The sequence below is a fragment of the Alosa sapidissima genome, chromosome 19 (assembly GCF_018492685.1).
Source record: "Alosa sapidissima isolate fAloSap1 chromosome 19, fAloSap1.pri, whole genome shotgun sequence".
NCBI classification, from domain to species: Eukaryota; Metazoa; Chordata; class Actinopteri; order Clupeiformes; family Clupeidae; genus Alosa; species Alosa sapidissima.
In genome coordinates, this window is record NC_055975.1 from 18,135,697 (window position 1) to 18,159,624 (window position 23,928).

General features: G+C 42.7%; 2 protein-coding genes across 2 annotated transcripts in view; both read left to right on the forward strand.

Annotated features, from left to right (window-relative positions):
• Nucleotides 1–14,101, forward strand: part of kiaa1109 (KIAA1109 ortholog) — a 51,672-nt gene extending 37,571 nt beyond the window's left edge. Inside the window, 21 exon segments of the mRNA XM_042073169.1 lie at nucleotides 355–590; nucleotides 1,094–1,297; nucleotides 1,687–1,864; nucleotides 2,237–2,432; nucleotides 4,184–4,351; nucleotides 4,693–4,832; nucleotides 5,082–5,283; nucleotides 5,643–5,873; nucleotides 6,244–6,420; nucleotides 6,566–6,703; nucleotides 6,909–7,115; nucleotides 7,559–7,709; nucleotides 8,089–8,246; nucleotides 8,498–8,687; nucleotides 9,144–9,358; nucleotides 9,672–9,923; nucleotides 10,316–10,513; nucleotides 10,979–11,173; nucleotides 11,446–11,580; nucleotides 12,149–12,314; nucleotides 12,743–14,101. Of these exon segments, the coding sequence (XP_041929103.1) occupies nucleotides 355–590; nucleotides 1,094–1,297; nucleotides 1,687–1,864; nucleotides 2,237–2,432; nucleotides 4,184–4,351; nucleotides 4,693–4,832; nucleotides 5,082–5,283; nucleotides 5,643–5,873; nucleotides 6,244–6,420; nucleotides 6,566–6,703; nucleotides 6,909–7,115; nucleotides 7,559–7,709; nucleotides 8,089–8,246; nucleotides 8,498–8,687; nucleotides 9,144–9,358; nucleotides 9,672–9,923; nucleotides 10,316–10,513; nucleotides 10,979–11,173; nucleotides 11,446–11,580; nucleotides 12,149–12,314; nucleotides 12,743–12,956 (3,951 nt within the window). The 3' untranslated portion in view covers nucleotides 12,957–14,101.
• Nucleotides 14,102–20,884: 6,783 nt separating this feature from the next.
• tmem234 (transmembrane protein 234) lies at nucleotides 20,885–23,883 on the forward strand. The gene is made up of 5 exons (XM_042072679.1): nucleotides 20,885–20,983; nucleotides 21,431–21,582; nucleotides 21,741–21,807; nucleotides 22,540–22,632; nucleotides 22,777–23,883. The coding sequence occupies exons 1-5, from the start codon at nucleotides 20,971–20,973 to the stop codon at nucleotides 22,881–22,883; spliced, it is 432 nt and encodes a 143-aa protein (XP_041928613.1). The 5' UTR covers nucleotides 20,885–20,970; the 3' UTR covers nucleotides 22,884–23,883.
• The last annotated feature ends 45 nt before the right edge of the window (nucleotides 23,884–23,928 follow it).

Here is a 23,928-nt window from a genome sequence, read left to right on the forward strand (position 1 = left end):
AAATTGGGCTTTCAAATCAGTCTATTCATTAACCCTATTATAATCTGACCTCACCAACATCAAAAATATCGGACAGTACCAATCTAACCCAATAGCATTTTTATTTCAGACATAATTAATATATTAGTTATATGTTAGTTATATTAATATATGTAGATAACTTGTTACAAGGCAAGACTGCAGCTGTGCCTGAGCAGGCTGTGAGCCCTAAAGGCTAACTAGTAAGAGTGATGCCAAGATTGGGACGATGAAGGATGGATGAAGGGATAGAGGTGTAGACAGAGAGGTAGAATAGGCAGCAGTGTTGATAGACGTAGAGAGATCTCTGACTGCCTGTCGCTGTGGTTGTTGAAGTTCCCGGAGGAGACAGAGGTGGACCTGTTGTCCGCTGCCATCGACGACTCGCCTCATCCTTTCCCATCATGCTCAGTGTTCAGTGCTCCAGGCACGCCCGCCGCCTTCTCATCCAGCCTTCCCTTCCAGCACGACGACAGTCGCCGCGACGACCTCTCCTCCTCTTCCTCGGAGGACTCGGACAAGGAGGACGAGTACATCCGTGAGAGGCAGATGAGCTACTACCCACGACCCAGGTGACTGGAACACACCTTTACACAATAGAGTTGGGGTGGTGGTAGCGTAGGGGCTAAGGAGTTGGGCTAGCATGCAGTAGCCTGAAATGTTGTGGGTTCAACTCATGGCTTCCACCATTGTGCCCTTGAGCAAGGCACTGTCTGCTGGGGTGAATGGCTCTTGTAATATAATTAACATACTGTATGTAAGTCGCTTTGGATAAAAACGTCTGCTAAACGAGTACATGTACATGTAAATGTAAATGTAAATGTAAAGTCAGTTCAGTGTTCAGTGTTAGGCTGTATTTCAGCAGTGGGTAGTGGTCAGTGTGGGGTTTAGTGCAGGTATTAAGGATTATTCCATGTCTCAGCTATTAATTGTGGGCAAGATGCTCGTGCAGCCAAAGGAGCAAGACCGCTGCTGCTCAAATACACCCACACTTGGTTAAGTGTGTGTGTGTGTGTGTGTGTGTGTGTGTGTGTGTGTGTGTGTGTGTACACACGTTTCCGTCCTCCACCTTCAGTACGTCCCACAGGAAGGCGTCTGGCTTCGCGGCTCTGTTCGGGGCGGCCACACCATCCTCCACGTCCCAGCGTGGCATCACGGCGCCGGCCACCGAGCGCAACATCGACTTTGAGCTGGACGTGCGCGTGGAGATCGACAGCGGCAAGTGCGTGCTGCACCCCACCACCCAGCAGCCGGAGCACGACGAGATCGCCCTGCGAAGGTCAGTCCTCACTCAGCCCCTGTGTATGACGTCTGGCAGCTTCAACCCTGTTCTGTCCTTAACAATGGAGTGTGTGTGAGATGGAGAGCAATATATTTAGGAATGTCTGTTTAACAATCTAGGATACACACACACATTGTGTGTGTGTGTGTGTGTGTGTGTGTGTGTGTGTGTGTGTGTGTGCTTGCGCGTGCGACAGAAAGAGGAAAAGAGAGAGTGGGAGAGAGAGAGAGAGAGAGATGGAGAGAGCAAGATACAAGATACAGGATACAAGAATGTCTATGGATATGTTTATTAGAATATGATAATATCTAATCATGTACTCTCATGTGGTGTGTGTGTGTGTGTGTGTGTGTGTGTGTGTGTGTGTGTGTGTGTGTGTGGTGCAGGAGTTGTGAGCGCAGTTCGCGCTCTCTGGACCAGGAGTCTCCCCCTAAGCGGCGTAAGCTGCACCCCAGCTTCACCTCCACGTCCCAGCTGCTGAACAAGCGCATGCCCTCCTCCCTGCAGAGCAAGTCCTCCGACATGGAGACCACCGTCTTCTACATCCCCGGTGTCGACGTCAAGGTTGGCTCCACACACACTCACACACACATACGGTATATTAACACTCGGTTGCACACATGCATTTGTGCACGAACATAGATAGTCATGTGAATCTGCATATGTACACACACATGCACACGGTTAAGGTACGTGTATAATATAGTGAACAACAGTGTAGAACAAATTTGTTTACCTATGTTCAACTCACATATATATATATATATATATATATATATATATATATATATATATATATATATATATATATATATTTAACTCAGTTATATACTCTATATATATATATGTATGTATGTATGTAGATGTAGTGTCTATATATCTATTTATTATCTATTTGTGATTGCCAAAATGTATTCCGATATTTATTCACCACAGCTCCACTATAACTCCAAGACGCTGAAGACCGAGTCGCCCAACGCATCTCGTGGATCCTCACTGCCCCGGACCCTGTCCAAAGAGTCCAAGCTGTTTGGTATGAGAGACCTGCCTAGAGACATCCCCAGCCCCCCCCCTGCTGCCCTAGGCAGGACTAACACTCTCCACCCTCCCCCTCCCCCTCCTCTACCCTCAGGTACCCACACACACACAATTGTACACATATCAGATGCATGCGCACGCATGGAACGCGCATGTATAAACATGAGTGTGTACATACACACACACACACACACACAAAGATAGAACATGCATGCATACACATGGGTGTACATTCACACACATGGATACTGACGCCCCACAGATGCATGCCAGGGTTTCCGTTGTCCGGTAATTACCGGACATTGGCCGAAAAAAAAATGAAATGTCTGACAAAATTAAATCTCTCCGGTCAAATTGTCCGATTGAAATTGGCTAATAATCCCGTCCCCCTAACACAATCTGAATTTGAGAATAAGCCTTAAAATGTAAGCCTAAGCAATCCGTCCTCTGGCTATGTTTTTAAATGTACAGGCTCTACCGTTTGAAAGCTATCAAACAACACGCATAGCCTATGCTGCATTTCAAATAGGAAACATTTCAAATAGGAAGCGCACGCTTAAAACGTCCATGTTATACAACGAACAAATGAGTGAGGCGGTTCAAACATGGCCAGGCCCAGGCAGACTAGCCTTAAAAGTGTTTTCAGAGGCCAGACGCGATGGATGATGATAAATTGGTAACGCCTGAAGCCTCAGATGTCCGGTCAACTCCACCACAGATAAAAAGCAGAAGTGTCGGGCGTATCTGTCGGAATCATAACGTTGGAAGTGGAGTTGCGGGGTTGTGGCCTCTCCAAGACACTGTCATTCTCCGTGTACACTGAACATGCAACATGTGTTCTGTACCCAAAGCATACAGTAGGCCTATGCTTTCTATGTCTATGATCTGCAGGGTTAGGGCCTCCTCGACGAGGAGATTGCTGGTCCGCGCATAATTAAACGGTATCATTGAACCGCGGACCGAAAGAAAAAGAAACTAAACATTTCCCAGAATAGGAAACATTTCTTAATTTATTGTTATCAAATAAATTATAGCCTTAGTGGTGTGAGCGCTCATTCTTGTGTTTGCGCATCTGTGTAAGTTAACCAGTGGAACCACTGGAGATAACGTGGGTAGCAGCAACAAACAACGTAGCCTTTTTAAAACAATGAACAAAGACTCTTGCTGTTAATGAAAACATAGATACTGGCTAGATCTTGTTAGGCATGTTTACGTAAGTTAGGCTAATGAACATGTTGCATTCTATTCAGCCTGATTATGTCATTCTTTAAGCTACATAGCCTGTCTCCAGTTTTCCTCAACTTGACTAATTAAGAAGCATACAATAATAGGATATTTGACCGGCATATCATCAAAATGTCCGGAAAACAAAACCTCTGCCGGTCTCTTTGACCGGTACCATTTTTTTGTAGCGGAAACTCTGATGCATGCAGAGTGCTAGACGCTCAACTTGCATGCATTTAGGCACACACACATAAACACACACGTTTGGTATGTCTGCATTCATGCATGGCTACATGGCTACCATACACACAAGTGTATGCGCTTGCTCCTGCTGCAAGAGGCAGCAACACAGAAAGGGAATGCTGCCGTGGAGACAAACAAGCAAACACTGCTGTGTGCCGGATTCCAAACAGCCCATCACAATTTCTTTTCTTTCCTGTCCCTAACAGCCTTCACTAACCTGCATGTAAAATGTGCTCACAGTGCTGTTGTCTCTGATGTGATGGTTGGTGCTTGTTGGTGTAGGTGTTTGCTGTTTGTGTGTATTAAAACGACTGTGTGTGTGTGTGTGTGTGTGTGTGTGTGTGTGTGTGTGTGTGTGTGTGTGTTTTGTGGTGGTAGGCAACACTAAAGGCAAAGCCAGTGTAGGGGTGAAGGCGGCGAAGCTGTATGCATGGGTGGCCCTGCAGACCCTCCCGGAGGAAATGGTCATCAGCCCCTGTCTGCTGGACTTCCTGGAGAAAGCTCTAGAAACCATCCCCATTACTCCCATTGACAGGAACTACACAGGTAATGTCATTGACACAGACTCATGACCCCAGTCATCCCCAGTTTAGTGAGTGTTACTGCCGTCTGGTTGCGGATATGTTCTGCCATTGCCATATGTCATTTATTTCATGTGTATATTGTATATACTGTGTATATTATTTGCATTTTGATTGTAATGTGTTGTCAGATGTCAATGTCTGTTTGAATTTTGTCTATGCAACAAATTTCCCCATGGGGATATTAAAGATCACCTTGTCCCTGACCTAAACATGTAGTACAGAATCACTTACGCCTGTGCAGTTAGTGCATTGACTGAGTTGACCTTTGTGTGTGTGTGTGTGTGTGTGTGTGTGTACACACAGCTGTAAGTGCTCCAGAAGAAGACGTGGGCCAGTTTGACTCGGTGGATCCTCTGGAGGAGTCTCAGGTGTCTCTGGTCTCCTCTGCCACCTCCCCGTACTCCTCCTTCCCTGTGGATGTGGTCGTTTACGTCAGAGTGCAGGTACTACATCTCCCAGGATTCATTTCACTGAGGTCCCTAACCTCTCACTAACATGAGATGTGAATCACTTACATACTGTTTGTTTTTTTGTGTAATGGTTATCTGGTGCATGCTACTAACATTTATGAAGGGGAAATTTGATTCAGATGAAGTACTAATATAATTTGTAGCTATGAGCTATGACTAATGAAGAACTGGCCATGATATTTGTCCTGATTGTAAAGTTGTGTGTGTGTGTGTCAACCCCAGCCCTCGCAAATCAGGTTCAGCTGTCTGCCCATGTCTCGAGTGGAGTGCATGCTGAAGCTCCCGTCTCTGGACCTGGTGTTCTCGTCCAACCGCGGCGAGCTGGAGCCGCCCAGCACCGCTCACCCCAGCGAGCCCCAGCACACGCCCTCCTCCACACCTCCGTCAGTCCACAACGCCAACAGGGTGCCAGGGGGCAAAGGAGGTAACCCGGTCCCTCCACTCTACAATAACAGCAGCTTGGGAGCACATAGCTAGAGAGCGCTGCTTCATCTTCTGCCTAACCTAACCTCAACACTAATCTTCAGTAATGACTGAGACAGACCTCAGTTGTACTACTTTATGTTGTTTTTTAATCTCTAAATAAGAACACGTATATTAAAGAGCTTTTTTGGGATGGAGCTCCATTTCAAAAGACAGAGAATGTAGTCGGTTAATAGAAGATATGATCACACTTCAAGCTTTAGGCTTGACATGTAAACGTTGTGTAGCAGTAAGACAGTAAGACAGTAAGGTGTGTATTTTGGAGTTTGCAGCGCACTCAAGGTTTCCTCTCATCTCCAGCACCAGCACCAGCACCAGCACCACCAGGCGCGTCACCATCCCTGGGTAGTCCTCTGGGGCGGAGCCGGCACAGCAGCAGCCAATCAGATCTCACGGGTCCGCCCACCAACTCCTCGGGGCTCAGTTTCACAGCGTGCATGTCGGACTTCTCCCTCTACGTGTTCCATCCCTACGGAGCTGGAAAGCAGAAGTCCGCCGTCACAGGGATGGCCCCAGGGCCCAGTCCGCTGGGTAAGATGGCCACTGACCTTGCCTGTCGCACTGGACTTAATCAAGCTCATCATAGTTTTATCACCAAACTCCTCAAAGGCTGTGCTGGTTGGTTAGATATTAGATCAGCAGGTGTTAGTCTCAGATCATTTCAGAACCTATGCATTTCTTATGATGGCTCAGTTGATATGATTGCCATTACAAAAAGCGTGTGAGAAAAAAATAATAATGTCTGAGTTTGGCATAATTATCACCAAGGGCTATATGAATAAGTACAATTGAACAATAAGTTTGTTATATACTGCCTGGGTAAATTTGAGTATATCTGCGTATGTCACTTTATTATACTATTTGTCCTTATGGGCTGTAACATGTAGCATTCATACTGTAGGCGCAGTTGACGAAGAGGCCTCCTCAGTGACGGGCAGAAAGGATTCTCTGTCGATCAATCTGGAATTTGTGAAGGTCAGCCTATCACGGATGAGGCGTGCAGGATCTCCCGCCTTCATTGACACTTTCATCAACAGCAAAGGTGGCAAATTGGACACCACCCTCATCAACATCTCAGGTAAGCCACCTAAAAATAAGCTCCAAAATGTCTGAGATCAAACACTGTGTGAAGATTATTGACAGTTCAACTAGTATACATTCTCTTGAGCACAAATCTGAGGTGATGTCAAAATGTGTGTGTGTGTGTGTGTGTTTGTTTCCAGCGGTGTGTGACATCGGCTCTGCGTCGTTTAAGTATGACATGCGGCGTCTGAGTGAGATCCTTGCCTTTCCAAGAGCCTGGTACCGCCGAAGCATCGCTCGACGACTGTTTTTAGGAGACCAAACTATAAATGTACCGCGTAAGTTTGAAATCTCGCTCAAAAACGTTTACACTCTCTTTTTTCACCACAACCACTTTCTGGTGCTTCCCCAAACTGCTGTACTGTTTTAACATGAAGTGGTGTGTGTGTGTGTGTGTGTGTGTGTGTGTGTGTGTGTGTGTGTGTGTGTGTGTGTGTGTGTGTGTGTGTGTGTGTGTGTGCGTGCACGTGTGTGTTTAAGCAGCCTCGGGTCCAGCCACCCCTGACTCGGTGGAGAGCATGGCCCAGCACCTGTCCCCTGAGTCCAGCAGGAAGGCCTACTGGAGGACATGGGATGGCCAGAACACACACAGCAACGTGTTTAACGACTCCACGCCCTCACACACACACCTCAAGTCCCCCGCCACGGGTCGCACGCGCAGCGTTTCTGACTCCTCAGCACCACGCAGAGGTACACACACACACACACACACACTTATCATACCTTTTATCATTCGATTTTTCACGTAGATCTCTGTTTCTCAAAGTCACTGAGTACTGTCTTACTTAGCTCGTTGCCAAAGCAGCCAGGCAGCTACAGTGCTACACTCTGGGGGCATGAACATGGGGGCTCATGAACATGCCCCCAGAGTGTAACACCGTAGCTGCCTGTAAGCTCTAACTCGACAACCTAGCAACTCGAGGTAGGTAAAACTGATTGTTTTCAGTTCTTTTCGTACCGACAGTACTACTCTGTGACCTCGAGAAATGGAGATCGATGTCAAAAATCGACGGATTTCTCCTTTAACTCATACTCTTCCCATCACATTAATGCTCAATGTACACATTCTCTCACACACACACACACACACACACACACACACTAGATTAATCCATATTCTTCCTTCCCTGTAGACTCTGTGAGTAAAACGTCCACCCCCTCGTTCCGGAACGCTAAGGCTGCAGGGCAGCAGGGCTCTCCCTGGGAGACACTGGTGGTGTTCGCCATCAACCTGAAGCAGCTCAATGTCCAGATGAACATGAGCAACGTCATGGGCAACAACACGTGAGTGGGCAGCAACGATCGTAGCGTAGCGCTCTAGAATCATTGATGGGCAGCGTGCAAGCAGTGCAGCGTCCTTGGTCAAAAATAGCATCCCATCCCATCAGAGAATTTCACTACAGAAAAAAAGGAAAAGTATCAAAGTAAACTTTAATATGTGTAATAATTGAATAGACTCCTTGGTTGTTTACATGTATAACACATTACCACTCTTGAATGTAGACACAAAACATTTCATAATTTGCAAGCACAATTCATTATGCGCAACATGTGCACCCCTGTGGCAGTTTGAAATGACCAACACCAACAACGTGGAGTAATAGTTGAGCTCTTAAGGGCATGCATCCCAGCGTGGTTCATGTGCGTTGCTTGTGTGGTTTAGTTGGACGACGAGCGGTCTGAAGAGCCAGGGCCGTTTGTCAGTGGGCAGCAACAGGGACCGGGAGATCAGTATGTCCGTGGGACTCGGCCGCTCCAAACTGGACTCCAAGGGCGGAGTGGTGGGTGGAAACATCGACGTCAACACCCTGGAGATGGTCTGTAAGTAAATGTTTTTGTTTTCTAAGTAAGCCCAAGTACCTTTAGTACTATTGGAGCGTATTTTCACTTTTCTAAATGTTCCCCATCACATTATGTTTCACAAGTCAAAAGCATTTGGCCTATCTGGGCGTAGTGGTGCTGCTTTGAAATAGAATACAGCTGCTGCTGTATAGCGTCTGTTAAATACCTGACCTTTTCCTTCTTCTCCATCTTATGTTATCTGCTCACCATGCTGATGGTTTGCTTTGCAGCCCACATTTCGGAGCACCCCAACCAGCAGCCAAGCCACAAGATCCAGATCACCATGGGCTCCACGGAGGCGCGTCTGGACTACATGGGCTCCAGCATCCTCATGGGCATCTTCAGCAACGCCGACCTGAAGCTGCAGGACGAGTGGAAGGTCAACCTCTGCCCCTCAGAGGCCAGCCTATCAGAGAAGAGGTAACGAGTTGCCATGGAAACACTCGTAGTGAAACATTAGTGGGGCAGACAGAGTTTGGCGTTGCACTAGGGATATTCTGATCTTTCGGCGATGGTGTTACTGTTGGTACATGTTGGATTTTTATTAAATCAGCAGAGCACAGTGTGAGCAGACTAATGAGTGGTTTCTTCATGAGTTGCTTAGTTTGAAAAAGGAAAGAAATTACATGGTATGTTAACATTTTTGAACGGTATAAATTCTCTTCGTATCACATCTCAGTAGCAGTCTTGCCCGTAAAAGAGAACAGGAGCAGTAATTTGGCTATGAGCAGTGACTCATAATGCTGCATTTGTTTCCTTTTGACTGGGTTTTTTTACGCCATATTAAAGTCTGCAGATTTAAACGGCCAAGAACTACTCATCAGTGATTATGAAATTCATCAAAAATCCTTTTTGTGTGTGTGTGTGTGTGAGCAGTGAGATCTTCGTCCATGGCGACCTACAGTGGGACATCTTCCAGGTGATCATCTCGCGCTCCACCACCCCTGACCTGATCAAGATCGGCATGAAGCTGCAGGAGTTCTTCACGCAGCAGTTTGACACCAGCAAGCGCGCCCTCTCCACCTGGGGCCCCGTGCCCTACATACCCCCCAAAACCCCCGTCATCAGTGTCGACAAGGGGGCCACCGAATGTAAGTGTGTGTGTGCGTGTGTGTGTGTATACAGTGTTAGAGGTGAGACACAAGACCATTATCATAGCATATCATGATACAGGTTTGATATGCTATCAGTAAGCTGTTAACAGGATATGTTTTAACAAATAGGCTATACATGAACAGTATTCACTAACTGCAAGCTTCTCACTTTGACCTGGCAGATTACTTTTATGTTTCCTCATGGCAATGCTTAGCTATAATTTGGTGAGGATGGACGTAGTTGAATTCTAAAACACCAAAATTCTCCTCTCCTCCCCCCACCCTCCTCTCCCCTCATCTCCTCTCTTAGATCTGGATGCGGCCCATCACAGGCACTGGCCCGGTGTGCTGAAGGTCATCGCTGGCTGCCACATCTCCCTCTTCCAGATGCCCCTCCCCGAGGACGCAGTGCAGCTGGGCGGCTCCATGAGTCTCCACGGCAACCACATGACACTGGCCTGCTTCCACGGGCCCAACTTCCGCTCCAAGTCCTGGGTGCTGTTCCACCTGGAGGAGCCCAACATCGCCTTCTGGACAGAGGCCCAGAAGGTCTCGGAGGACGGTAGGAGAACCCGCTTCATGCCATGGCCCATAACTCAGTAGTCAGACGTATATCTCGTTTAGGGGTTCTGACTTTCCCCAGTCACTGATGCCCTAGTCTGATGGCTTTTACTTCAGAAGTATCTGTCCTGACTGAGACACATGATTGAAAATTCAGTCATGCCTGGTATATTTTTTCAACCAGGCCCACCCCAAACTCCCCTTATTCTCAGCCAAAGCCTTTTAGACTTGGTTAAGGCCCTACCTGAAATCCTAAAAATGTACCCACCTCACATATATAGTTCACATTTTCACATGTTATTTTTCAGTCTGCCTGTAAGACTGCTGGCCATCTAATAATGTCTTCTGCACTTTGATTAATGATGTCCAAATGTCTAATTTATTTCTGTCTAGGGTCTGACTCAACCTACGTCGTTCAGACTCTGGACTTCCACTTGGGTCACAACACCATGGTAACCAAGCCTTGCGGAGCTCTCGAGAGTCCCATGGCAACCATCACTAAGATAACACGGCGGCGGCATGAGAACCCTCCTCATGGTGTGGCTACGGTCAAAGAGTGGTTTAACTACGTCACCGCCATGAGAAACGAAGGTGAGGCATCACATGCCCCTATCTACACACATAACATATACACACATACTGTACAGACAAAGTACTGTACAACAAATGCACTCTCCTAATCTCAGTCTTATACATACAAAACTTAACTAACTCTGGGCACTAATTTGAATGGAGGGCAAAGTGAAAGGTCTTAATTCTAACTAAAGCTAATTAAATAAAGAGACTAAAGCTAATTTAATTAAGAGACTAAATTAATTTGCTAATGTAATACCATGAACAAGATGCTAAGCACCATCATGATGGGTCAGCTCAATGCCACTCGATAGCTTTATTTCATGCACGACAAACTGTGCGCATTGAGTGCACTTTACGCTTTTAAGTGTTTTAAGTTGCTTTGTATAAGAGTGTCTGCCACATACCACAGCCATAACCGTAAACTAAGCCTCTACTTTATCTTAATCTCGTTCACTCTCCTCCACTCTCTCCGACATACAGAGCTGAACCTGTTGAGAAATGTGGACGCTAACAATTCCGAGAGTGGATCGGTGGCCAAGAGCTCCAGCCTGCTGAGCAGCTTCAGAGGCTCCTCCAGCTACAACCACGAGACCGAGACCATCTTCGCCCTTCCCAGAATGCAGCTGGACTTCAAGTCGATCCACGAGCAGGACCCAGAGGAACCATCACTGACAGGTGAAATGCAGCCAGGGATCTGTTTTTATTTCCATCGTCAAATATTAAGACGTATCTGAAAGTCATTCACAAAAAATATATCACTCAATATATACATTTATAAATAAATATATCACATAATATTGTGTTCCTGCACCATATTAATCAGATTAATTAAATAAAAAAAATTCTAACTCAAAGACCGAAAATCCTCCCTTGAGAATTGATTGACATTTACTCTGTTCCGTTCCATGTCTTGTCTGTAATTTTGTGCCAACACTCGGTTGTTGTAGATGCCAGCAGCAAGCCGAAGGTGGAGTGCAGCGTGGTCACGGAGTTCACCGACCACATCTGTGTGACCATGGACGCGGAACTCATCATGTTCCTCCATGACCTGGTGTCGGCCTACCTGAAGGAGAAAGAGAAAGGTCAGGGCCTGAGCCTATCGGACTCTGCATCACTGACCACACAGTGCACATCTCACGGCATAGTTTCAAAGATACTTTCATATGTTTGTGAGAAGGGATCAAGGTTCATGTTCAAGCTGGTCTCTGTTAAGCACCTTGAGACACTTGAAAGTAATACACTGTAGTACAATTAGTACATTATGATGCTATAAAAATAAAAGTGAATCGAATTGGGCCGGTGGTAGCGTAGTGGTCAAGGAGTTGGGCTAGCATGCAGTAGCCTGAAAAGTTGTGGGTTAAATTCCTGGCTTCCACCGTTGTGCCCTTGAGCAAGGCACTTAACCCTGAGTTGCTCCAGAGGACAATGGCCCTTGTAATGTAAGTCGCTTTGGATAGAAGCATCTGCTAAATGAATAGATGTGAAAATGTAAATGTATGTTTGTGGGAAGGGATCAAGGTTCTTGTTCAAGCTGGCCTCTGTTAAGCACCTTGAGACAGTAGTACAGTAGAACACTGGAGTACAATTACATTATGATGCTATAAAAATATAAGTGAATTGAGTTGCATTGTGTCCTTTTCCCCCCTCTAGCCTTGTTTGCCCCGCGGATCTCAGCGTCCCGCCCTGGCCAGAAGAGCCCCACGGTGTCTCAGGACGAGAAGTCCGGTGAGACGGACAAGGAGGAGGGAATCAACTACACCACGGTGGACTGGAGAGAGTTCCTGTGCAACACCTGGCACCTGGAGCCCACGCTACGGTACGCACGCCGAACCCTAAACACACTCTCATGATCTGCTTACCTTATCAGCAGAGCTATTTCACACAGTTACTCAATGATTTTGGAAACACCATCCATTTTTGAAAAACTATTTAATATAATTCAACTGTAAAACAAAAAATGTAAAAATATTATAATGGGGTGTGCTGGATTTATAACAAAAAAAGAGCATTTGCAAAAAAGAATGCATTGTTGTATCTCAATTATGTTGTTGCCATAATTGTTGAAAGGTGTCAATAAATATTGACGGCTCTCTCAACAGTTTTATTATTCATGAATATGCTGTGTGATAAGTGATTTAGGCTGTCCAGTCATGTTTGATTTAATGTCTCTAATTATGTGTGTGTGTGTGTGTGTGTGTGTGTGTGTGTGTGTGTGTGTGTGTGTGTGTGTGTCCGTCCATTCAGGCTGATCTCGTGGACGGGCCGTAAGATCGACCCGGTCGGGGTGGACTACATCCTGCAGAAGCTGGGCTTCCACCACGCCCGCACCACCATCCCCAAGTGGCTGCAGCGAGGGGTCATGGACCCGCTGGACAAGGTGCTGTCCGTCCTCATTAAGAAACTGGGCACTGCCCTGCAGGATGAGAAGGAGAAGAAGAGGGAGAAGGAGGAACATTAGCGGAAAGACTCCCAAACAGCACAGACACATACAGTCTCTCTCTCTCTCTCCCTCTCATGCACATAAAACCCACTCAGATGTGGAAACACTGGAAATACTTTGACTCTTGTACATAAGACTGATACACAGACACTGGAAACACTGAACATTAATATCAACACTATACACTGTGTATTGTATACAGATGCCTATTACTGTTCCACACAGGTGGCTCACACACACACACACACACACACACACACACACACACAGAGAAAACCACGCACACACTACTACTACTACTGCACCCTGCGAGTGTGACTTATTGTTTACTGGTTCATGTGATCATTGCACAGCTTCAGAGTGAAAGTTTGGTTCAGTAGGACTTTTTATTTTGTACATTCGGGTCAATGGGGAAAAAACTATGATAATGTGCTGCTTATACTGTAGGAGAGGGTCTTTAACATGGATTACATGTGTCTATACATTAACCAACAATCAAAGCAACATAATTGTCAAAAATATACCGCCAGCTTCTTACATCCATCTGGACGACAGCCAAGCGCTTCTACAGGTTGTATGATGTGTCCAGTGCCTCAGTTTGATCTTCAGGAATTTCATGTTGAGTTTGAACTTACTCGTCCAGACATCAATTTTAATTAACTATTTCAATGTTTTAGCAGTTTTATTTATTGAGGAGGGGGCATAAGACATTTTATTGATGCGTCAGCTGTAGATGATGTCATTGGCTTTGACAGCTGAAGACCTTTCGGCAATGACATCATGGCACAGACAGGTTGTAGCACTCCTCAGATCCATGCAGGTCTTGTTACCTCGCTCAGTTTTATTGCTACATGTTGCACCACATCTCCAGATTTAGTTCTTATAAGGCATTCCATGTGTCCAAATCCCTTATTTTATTTTGGAAATAATACTAGTTTGACAGGAATGTGTATCATAGATTTAAAATCTGTAATGATACTGATTGACTGTGTGATTGCTCTTCAACATGTTTTTAACTTCTTAAAAGTGTACTGTGTAACCTCTGTTACACTTATGGTGTATTAGTGTTTTTGTTTGTTCAATGTGCAATAGACCAATGTACATAAGCTGTGAAAGCATTAATGTGAATATGTGCCGATTTCAGAATAAAATCATTGCCATTATGTTTGTCATAATCCAGACTGGTTATTTATGAAGTGGTAATGTAAATTATGTTTTGTTTGCTATAAATGTCCATGCACAATGTAAAGCACTACACTGTAACCATAGCAGAACAGATGTGTATATTAACTGTTAGATTAGAATATACTTTGTTGGCTGACAAAAAGCAAAAGAAATGTATGTACTTTTTATTGTTCGTTCTGAATATCAGTTATCGATCTAGGGCATCTCACTTTGACAGCCTTGTCACCAAATTGTGTGCGGTGCAGGTCATATCTAACTTTCACGTGACCATAAAGTCATTTCCCTGTCATATTCTGACCGCTACTGCAGTGCTGGGTGAATTATCAGTAACTTTTACCATTTGCATACAAACTGATTAATTTGCATTCTCAGATATGCACATTGTTCAAGCACTGTTCAGTGCTTTGCATTAACTGTTAGAGAGTGACTTGTGTCAGTTGGCCAGGGTCCAGTGTGATTGATGTGTCTTTCTGGGTAAATGCTAAAACTATTTAGAAAGAGGGGGTACCAGGGACTGTATTCTACAGTAAGTGCAGAGCACACAATTCCTGATTTGAGTAGAAATTTCCTCTGTTGTAGCGTTGTGCTGAAAATGACCTTTTGGCAAAAGTTTGAAGTAGTACTGTAAACAGCAGTTAGTGTTGGGTAGGGGGTGCTGCCAGAGGGCTGTATTGGTTTAACAAACATAGAGAGAAACATGCTTAATTATAGCCACATCACATCAACAATCAACAATATGTGATATACAATAATCACAAACGCAATAGTAAAGCATTTTAACCAATGTGACTGTAGAGTACAGAATGATGAATTAATAGATATAACAAGGAAAGGAAAATATTAGTTACAGCGAGTGAAAAAGTGTGAAATGGTGCCACATTAACCAACATAATAGAAGAAATCCACAAAGAGCCACAGTTATCTTCTAGTAGTGGGGGTAAGAAAGGGGTGTGTGAACTTAAGGTGAGAAGGCTAAAATGTTGTACTAAAGCAAAAGATTCAGCCTGCTGTGCATCGACTTGATTCTCCTTTCTTCTCCTGCACACAGATGAAGGGACTCTGCAGTCGTCTCTGTGAACGCTTCTGCTGTTGCTGTAGCAGACCACAATACGAGGGCTGCTCCAACGGCACCTGATAAGCTCTAGCACTTTGGTTATAACGGTAAGATCAAACTTACCTACACACAGAAAGCTTTTACTTCAGTGTGTGTGTTTCTAAGAGGAGAGAACTTTGACCATGGATAGTGGTATAATTTGAATATTGTGGGTAAGTCTATATCTGAGCATTTTTCATTGTTCCTATATAATTTGCATTTTGAGACATTCTTTGTGTAAACTCTTAAACTCTACATCAATATGGATATGGTAAACTCTATGGATAAATACTTAATAGTAATTCAGTGGTAGTGTTAATTTCCCCATGATATTGAGACTCTGTACACAAACAGTCCATGTGGGAACTTTTAAATCGCGCACCACAGTCAAAATCCCTCATTTTATTTTGGAAAAAATACTCGTTTGACAGGAATGAATGTGTATCACATCACAGACCATACATATCTCACGGCATAGTTTCATAGAATGTGTATGTTTGTAAGGAAGGGGTCAAGGTTCATTTTCAAGCTCGCCTCTGTTAAGCAAACTTGAAAGTAATACATATAGTACAATTACATTATGATGCTATAAACATAAAGGTGAATTGAATTGGGGCAGTGGTAGCATAGTGGTTGAGTTGGGCTAGCACGCAGTGGGTTCAATTTGTCGTCCACCATTGTGCCCTTGAGCAAGGCACTGCACTTAACCCTGAGTTGCTCCAGAGTACAATGGCCCTTGTAATGTAAGTCGCTTCATCTGCTAAATGAATAGATGTAAAAATGCAAATGTATGTTTGTAGGAAGAGATCAAGGTTCTTGTTCAAGCTGGCCTCTGTTAAGTACATTGAGACACTTGAAAGTAGAACACTGTAGTACAATTACATTATAACACTATAAAAATAAAAGTGAATTGAGTTGCATTATGTCCTTTTTCCCCCCTCTAGCCTTGTTTGCCCCACGGATCTCAGCGTCCCGCCCTGGCCAGAAGGGCCCCACGGTGTCTCACGATTGGCATGGGGTACTTTCCATAAGATCATCTCTCAATGCAAATCAAACCAGTGATTAGGCTAACTGAAATAAAACCATGCCAATCTATAGGTATGGTGAATGGTTTGTGATGATGTGGGGCTATTTTAATTCCAAAGGCCAATCAGGATGCATATGGATCCATGAAATAACTGGCCTTTAAAAGTAAAAATCGGCCTGATTCTATGGGAATTTAACATAGGGGAGCGAATACTTGACCCCTGTATTTTAAGGAAGTTTCATTTATTTATTGACGATACATTATTCATTCACAAAGAAAATTAGTTTCCTTTTGATTCCCTTTGAAAATTGGTTGGATATTTCCTCATTTTTTTACTTAAGGCATTAATCAATTTCCAAAAGATGACTTTATATTCTTTTTAGTCGACTTTAGCATGGGTTCAAAAACTTATGAGCCTAACTGTAAATCCAAAACACAGATTATCTCTCACCTCAATATTATGAGTTGTTGTTGGTAATTTCCTTATTTATAAAGTCTGCAGAAATTGTGATTTATGGAAAAGTCTCCGAAAGTTGAGCTTGTCCTCATGCACCTTCATTACAATTTGACAGTGGGACAGCGCTAATCCCTCACAAACTTAGTGGGACGTAGGCCTGTGTCTATACACAGATTTCAGCTGCCCTGCCCCCCTGATGTGTGATAAGTTAAATATCCTGGTACTCGATGGTCTGCATACATCCACCTGTTGTCTGGAGCACTGGTATGAGAGACACCGCTCACATTTAAATCTGCTAGAACAGAGGTTCTCAAACATTTTCTGTCATTCCCCACTTTGGAGGTGGTGAATTTTCAAGCCCTACCTGACCCCATCAACCTGACAAAATGGTAATGTTAAAATATTTTTTACGCATTTTGGTTCCTCGTTACATTTCCCGCCTGGGTCCGTGCTGGATCAGATGTTAATTTCATTAATATGTCAGTCTGTTTATTACTCCTATGTTTGTGTGTGACTATTTTGTTTTGAATCTATGTTCTTCCTTGTCAAAAAAGAAAGGCATTATTAAAGATAGACACACCTGTCATGTCTATTCCCCACATCTGCCCCACACCACTGTGCTAGACAAAAGAATATGATATAGTTGGTAGTTGGTACTGACAGGGGCGCTGCTAGAAAATGTGGGCTCTATGACAGACAATAATTCTCAGTCAGTTGTAGAACAGTAAAGTTAATGCATTTGATGTTTCTGTAACCTGGGATATTTGATGCATTCTCTGATGAGATGCGCCCACACCCCCTGCTCTCAGATAACAGAGATGCCCTGGTGATTCGGGGGTTTCCAGATGAATGCCATCTATATGTTTATATGTAAAGTTGTTTTTAGATATAAGTCTTGTCTTTGACTGGCTAGGCTCTGCCCTGCCTGCTCACTTCTTCTGGAGGAGCCCTCTCTCTCTCCTTCTCTTTTCCTCTCTCTCTCTCTCTATTCGAGGTCAAGTTCTTAATTTTATGGAGTCAGATTAATCATAGTTTCTCGTAATACCACTGCTTCACCAGTCTGTCAATGTTCAATCCACTTTTAAACCATTGATTCCTAACGCAATTCTCATCCTGAGGACACATTGTGCCGTCCCTTACAATCTTATTTGATACAATCAAGAAAATTATATTTATTGTCCATGTTTAAATGGACAATAAATATATTTGTCCAAAGGGGATGCAATCATCAATTTTGAGTTCTCAAAAAATATTTAGCCTAAGAAAAAGGTTTACAGTTGGGGTTTACTAAAAATGGTGGGAAAATATTGAATTTACTTTTATGTTATATACCTTTCTAAAAAGACTATCATCATGAATATTGTGTACTACCATGTTTTTCAGTTTACATTCCTTGTTGCCATGAGGAATATTCTGTCTGCTGTTTCTCTGTTCCTTCTGACTGCAAGCATAGGCTGTATGGCTGAAAGTGATGGGGAACTGGAGGTGGGTTATTTTTTTTGTACTGAATTACAGTAACTCACATTTTCTTTCATCGTACATTTTCCATTTGTTAACAAATTTTATTTAGGTAACACGGTTGAGAATCTCTATAAAATGTGACAATGTTTCTTTGTAATGTAACAGAAGTTAGGGCTGGTTTCCCTGTACATGAATTAAGTCTAGTCCCGGACTAAAAGAGAACTTCAATAGAGATTTCCATTGAAAATTGCTTTTAGTTTTGGACTATAATCCATACATGGGGAACAGGCCCATAATCTTCTTTTGTAGCATAATATGTATGTGTTCTCCACAGTTCAAGATTGGTGACATTATTAGATTTGATAAGGGGCACTATGGTGTGGCTCTTGGAGAAAAAGGAGAAGGCGGTGAACAGTTTTTCCACCAAACCACAGGTTAATTGTCATTTCAATCACAATGATCTGAGTGATGTAACATCCTTAATTGTGCCTAGCCACATATATTTCGAATGTTGGGTAGTGCATACTGTAAATAATATTGTAGTGCACACTGTAGATAATAACACCCTGACATAGAGACAGAAGGGTTCTGGTAGTGGTAATCTGATTCAGTAGTCAAGGCTGAAGAGGCTGTTATATGATTTCATGAATTCTCTTTGCATTGTGAAGTTCTTGCATGAATCCACCTTGCATTTTGGAGCCTCTCATTAATAACATAACGGAACCCTTTGATGGACATTATCTGATCTTACGTAACAAATAATATGAAGAGCAACAAAAACTAAGAGTGTTAACAGAAAGGGTTGGATATTTGGTGTTACATTATCAGACAGCTAAATGATGAAGGTTTGTAATGTTTCATTTTGCCTAGTTTATAAGCTACTTTATTTTAGTAGGCTATAATTGTAATTTTAAGTTACATTATTTTAGACTAATAGACCTATATTTAAAATAATATAAAAATATATCCCTGTTTTCTTTAAAAGGGGTAGTATCTTGTTTGAGACTTTCTCATGCATCATAATGTTTTGAGGTCAATAATCCCTGCATTGCTATTATTTCATTAATTCATTAATTTCACTTCTGATTTTTCCTATACAGAAGGTTGTGAAATCGCAGCACTGAATCCAGATACAAAAGCAGGTCGCCGCCTAGATAATTACCTAGATGTAGATGAAGCAAAGCCAAACCTTGAAGAAATTAAAGAAAGACTTAACACATGCAAAACACATATAAACAAAAAGGATGAGAACTTTGGTACCTGTTGTGGAAAATACCACGATTGGTCCAACAACTGTGAACATACAGCTACCTATATCCGTTATGGACCGGAGGGAAGAGTCTCCTGCCTGGTAATGTGATCTTCTTACTGCAGAAGTTATAGGCAAAAAAGTATAATTCAGGCATACACACCTGTATGTCAGCATATGGTTACTATGGAACTAAAGGTTCCAGCAACATCAGGTTACATGCACAAACACATGACATCCTTTCTGTCTGTCTGTCTGTCTATAGACCTTTTCCTACTTACATGTGGTTGCTCCAAAATGTAAGAACTGGCAGAAGTGGGAGGAGGACAAATTTGAAGACTGGAGAAAACCATGATGGAAATGGGATAGAAACACTTCATGCATTCTGTAATCATGAAACCATACATTAACATAGACTAGACTGGGCAACAGGGCACAGCCAACTCAATGGAAACAATAAAAAGGCTTGTGTAATGAATCTACAATGAGCTTCACATTTTGAAATAAATAATGGGGGGAAAATGAACTTTTCCACGATATTCTAATTTTTTGAGATGCACCATACCGCTTGAACACATATTAACATTTTGCTGTGAGCAGAAAACTGGACCACAATGGACATAATATGTTGAAATGGTAAATGATCATAATTGTGGATGGAAATGGGGGGTATTTGAAAAATATAGGCCAAATTTCCATGAAATATAAATTTCGAGATATAACTGACCTGGATTAACAGAGGAAATATGTAATATATGCATCAATCTTTGAAACAGCCTACATTTCTAGACACATTTTGAACATCACACTGATCACTGTAAATGTAACCACCGTTTTCTGTCAAAGGGTAGGCTATTTGTCCACTCCAACATATTCTATAAATATGCTCAAAATAGGCTACAATATATATGATGATGCAACTTAGCCTGCTTATAAATGATGTTAACAGAACACAACAAATACAAATATTTAGCTTTAGCCTAGCCTACTGATGGCGAGGAATTACATTTTTTTAAGATGTCCAAACCATAGCATTGGAAGGCATATACTAATGACTGTTGATGATCAGATGCGATTACACATGTTTTATCCTTTCATGGATATATTGAAAAATAATGATAGTCGAAGAAGGTTTACTTGTCAGGCCTTGTGAAGCAAATTGGCCTACTTACCCTGATTGTGAAATTATCCATGCACTGTTTTTGGTAAAACTTGGACAAAGACTTCTATATCAATACATATCCTGAGCAGCAGGAAGCTGGTGCCAACTGTGAGCACTTGGGATCTGTAAAGGCCACCACACACACAATTGCAAAAATACATAACAGAATACATCCTGAGCATCAAAACTGCATAGGCTACTGCTGGGATCCGTAAAGGCCCTCCTACATGGCTACAATTTGTGTATTTCATATTCTATTACTGATTGGCTACTTTTCTTTTATGAACACACACACACACACACACACACACACACACTGTCCCTGTATTGTGACCTCCGGGACTATAGGGGGCGGTACTACGTTCACAAAGGTAAATCCTAGTCGAGGAAGATGAAATATGGTGGGCGCAGGTGAGGAAGTTTTCCTTTACAAATGTATTGTTATGTTGGTTATGTTTTCACGGTGTATCACATTATGAAGAAGCTATGACAAACTGGTAGGAAATGCCCTGGCTTTTATGCAGAGGGGACACGTAGGCAGGTGCTTCAGAAAAGGGAATCTACGCAGTCTTCAATAAACGCGAAATAAACACCTGCCTCAAATAAACGGGAATTATGCAGGTGATTGAATCAGAACAATGCAGTAGTATTCCTATTTCGTCCGTGTGGCCAACATCGAAACAACATCACTTTGGGAAATGAAGCCCTTGGTTATTTACGTTTTTTTTTTTTTTTATGTTTCATCCAATCATAGCCTATGTTACTGCTGAAAGTCTGCTGCCAGGAGGGCAAAATATGAGCTGGATTTGTAATAGGCAACCTTAAGCTCTACCTTGAATTACGTTTTTTCCTCAACAGTGGAGGTGTGTTGTTTCTTGGTGGTGGCGTTGCTCTGGGGAGCCACTAATCCATTTTTAAAGAAAGGTACAGAAGGCATTGAAAGAGTGAAGAAGGGGAATATTATCCTTCAGCTCCTTGCCGAGGTTAAGTTCCTGTTCCTCAACTTCAAGGTAAGCTACCGTTGAATTCTTGTAGCCAAGGATAAAATTAGCCTACGTCCAGATTCTTGTAACTTGTGTTGCAACACATTCTAGGTCTAATTCTGTACTTGCATTAAGATATGCTCAACCCCTCAATTTCCACCACTCATTAACTTACTTTTCTCCAGTATCTGATTCCATTCCTGCTGAATCAAGGTGGATCTGTGGTCTACTACTTCACCTTGGCCACCACAGGTAAATTAGTGGCTAAAGTAGTGTATTAGGGCAGTGGTTCTTAATTGGTATAGCTTTGGGACCCACAATTTCCCATGTCCATAAAGTCGCGACCCATATATTTTTTTTACCATTCAAGCCAACAGATATGGTGAGCTATATGGTAAGACACATAAAGTGCCTGTGTAGACCTGCTTGTTTGGAACATGCGAATGTTTGGCATTACATTTGTGAAATCTTCAACTCCTGATGTCACCTCAACAGTACTCAACAGGTTTGACTTTGACAGAGGTGCCTTGTTTCCCTGTGGCATTTTAGTTTTGATGTTTCATGTGTCTCATGTGCCAGCAATTCACTGCACACCATACACTGGAGTTTCCATCATAATTTGTCCTCAATTTAAGTGAATCCATATCCTAGCTTACTTCAAATATTCAGGGTCGCAGCCTACTTGCATTTAAAATGATGTCTAACATGACCTATGTCCATGGTAATGACTGACATTGGCCACAAATAAAGTCTCTAAAGGTCCACTATTAGATCTGATTAAGGTGGCATTTTAAATTGATTTTTTTTTTTTAAATCACAAGCTTTGCAACCCACCCAGAATGGTTCCGCAACCCACTTTTGTGCCCCGACCCACCAGTTAAGAAACACTGTATTAGAGTATTTGTTCTGTCTAAGTGAGCTATACTTTTGATAATCTTAAATAATTAATGATTTTTGATGATTATGTTCTGGCCCCTCTCATAGAGCTGTCCGTGGCTGTGCCGGTCGTGAACTCTCTCACATTCCTCATAACCCTGCTCACAGGCAGTTTGCTGGGTGAGGACTTTGGTGGGAAACGTAAGTACTTAAAGGCGGGGTTATATCGGAATGTATGACTTCAGCAACCTTGACCCATAATGTCAAAAGTCATGTTGTGTTAATTGTGATAATATTTTGTCCAGGAGTTGGTATTTTCACTGATGCGTGTTTGATGTATTTCAGGAGCTGTGTTTGGGATGCTGCTGACCATGTTAGGAGTCTCTCTCTGCATCTTCAGTTCAGCCTCTGAAGCCAAGGACACAGCCCCGTTGAACACCACACTGACCTGAGGACCATAAACAAAGCTATGGAAGTAGGGACCTGATTACTGTAGTTGGTGTCTGGCATGCCAACCCAGATCAGATGGTTACACAGTCTAACAGTGGTTGAACTTGAAAGACTGTCTGCACTCTGCACTTTCAATACTTTTTGCTGCTGTTCTGTAGTATGGTGAATCACTCACTCTTTGTGATGTTTACATGATGTTGCTGCTGCTGCTATGTCTATGTATACGCTTCAGTTCATTATGCAGTGCAATGCAACGTCGTCATTTTCTTACGGTAATTAGATATGACTTTCTAGATCAGTGACATCTTCTGTAACATTATTCCTGTAGTTTGTTTCTAACTTTATTGTCAGAGGCAGAGGGGACAAACTTTTAAAAAATAAATTTTCTTGTCTTCAAAAGCAGCTCCAATGTAGTTTTGATATTCATTACATGACCAAAAGCAGATGCAGCTCAACAGCTTTTCTCAATCTTTGCACTCTGCAACTCTTTACGTTGACCACATTTGTTTTTATATCACTTCTATATTCTACGAAACATTGCTGGGTATATGTAGTAACAGTTAAAAGCAGTAAGCCGCGTGAGGCTGTAGGTTTGCGTAGTGCTCCTTAGCGGAAATCACTGGAACCTATGGCCTCTTGGGACTTATAGCTTAGTTTTCAGTTTGGCAACAGAGGCACAAGGATGTTTAATATAATATATGAAATATTTGATTTATTCAATGTGAAAATGATTTGACTAGTGTATAACAGATGATGTATATGTTTATATATACACATATTAGATATAATATATTTGATATTTGGCCAAGTATGTGCTTTAGTAACACTGAACTGGATGTGATGTGAACTGAATGGCTGGTCAGCTGATTTCGGTGTAGAGAATCCTGCTATATTTTTAGATGCTGATCTTGCTGAAAGCAAGTATATTTTCTCAGTGCCTGTCCCTGTCAGAAGATATTTCATACTGAGCTGTATATTCTTTATTATTACATGAGGATTTGGGAATGGGTTATTCTAAATAAAGTGTCCACTGATTAATACTATTAA

Coding starts and splice junctions, on each gene's coding strand:
- tmem234 (XM_042072679.1), top strand. Junction 21,583..21,740: donor TCCTGTTCCTCAACTTCAAG/GTAAGCTACCGT, acceptor ACTTTTCTCCAG/TATCTGATTCCATTCCTGCT. Junction 21,808..22,539: donor CTTCACCTTGGCCACCACAG/GTAAATTAGTGG, acceptor CCCCTCTCATAG/AGCTGTCCGTGGCTGTGCCG.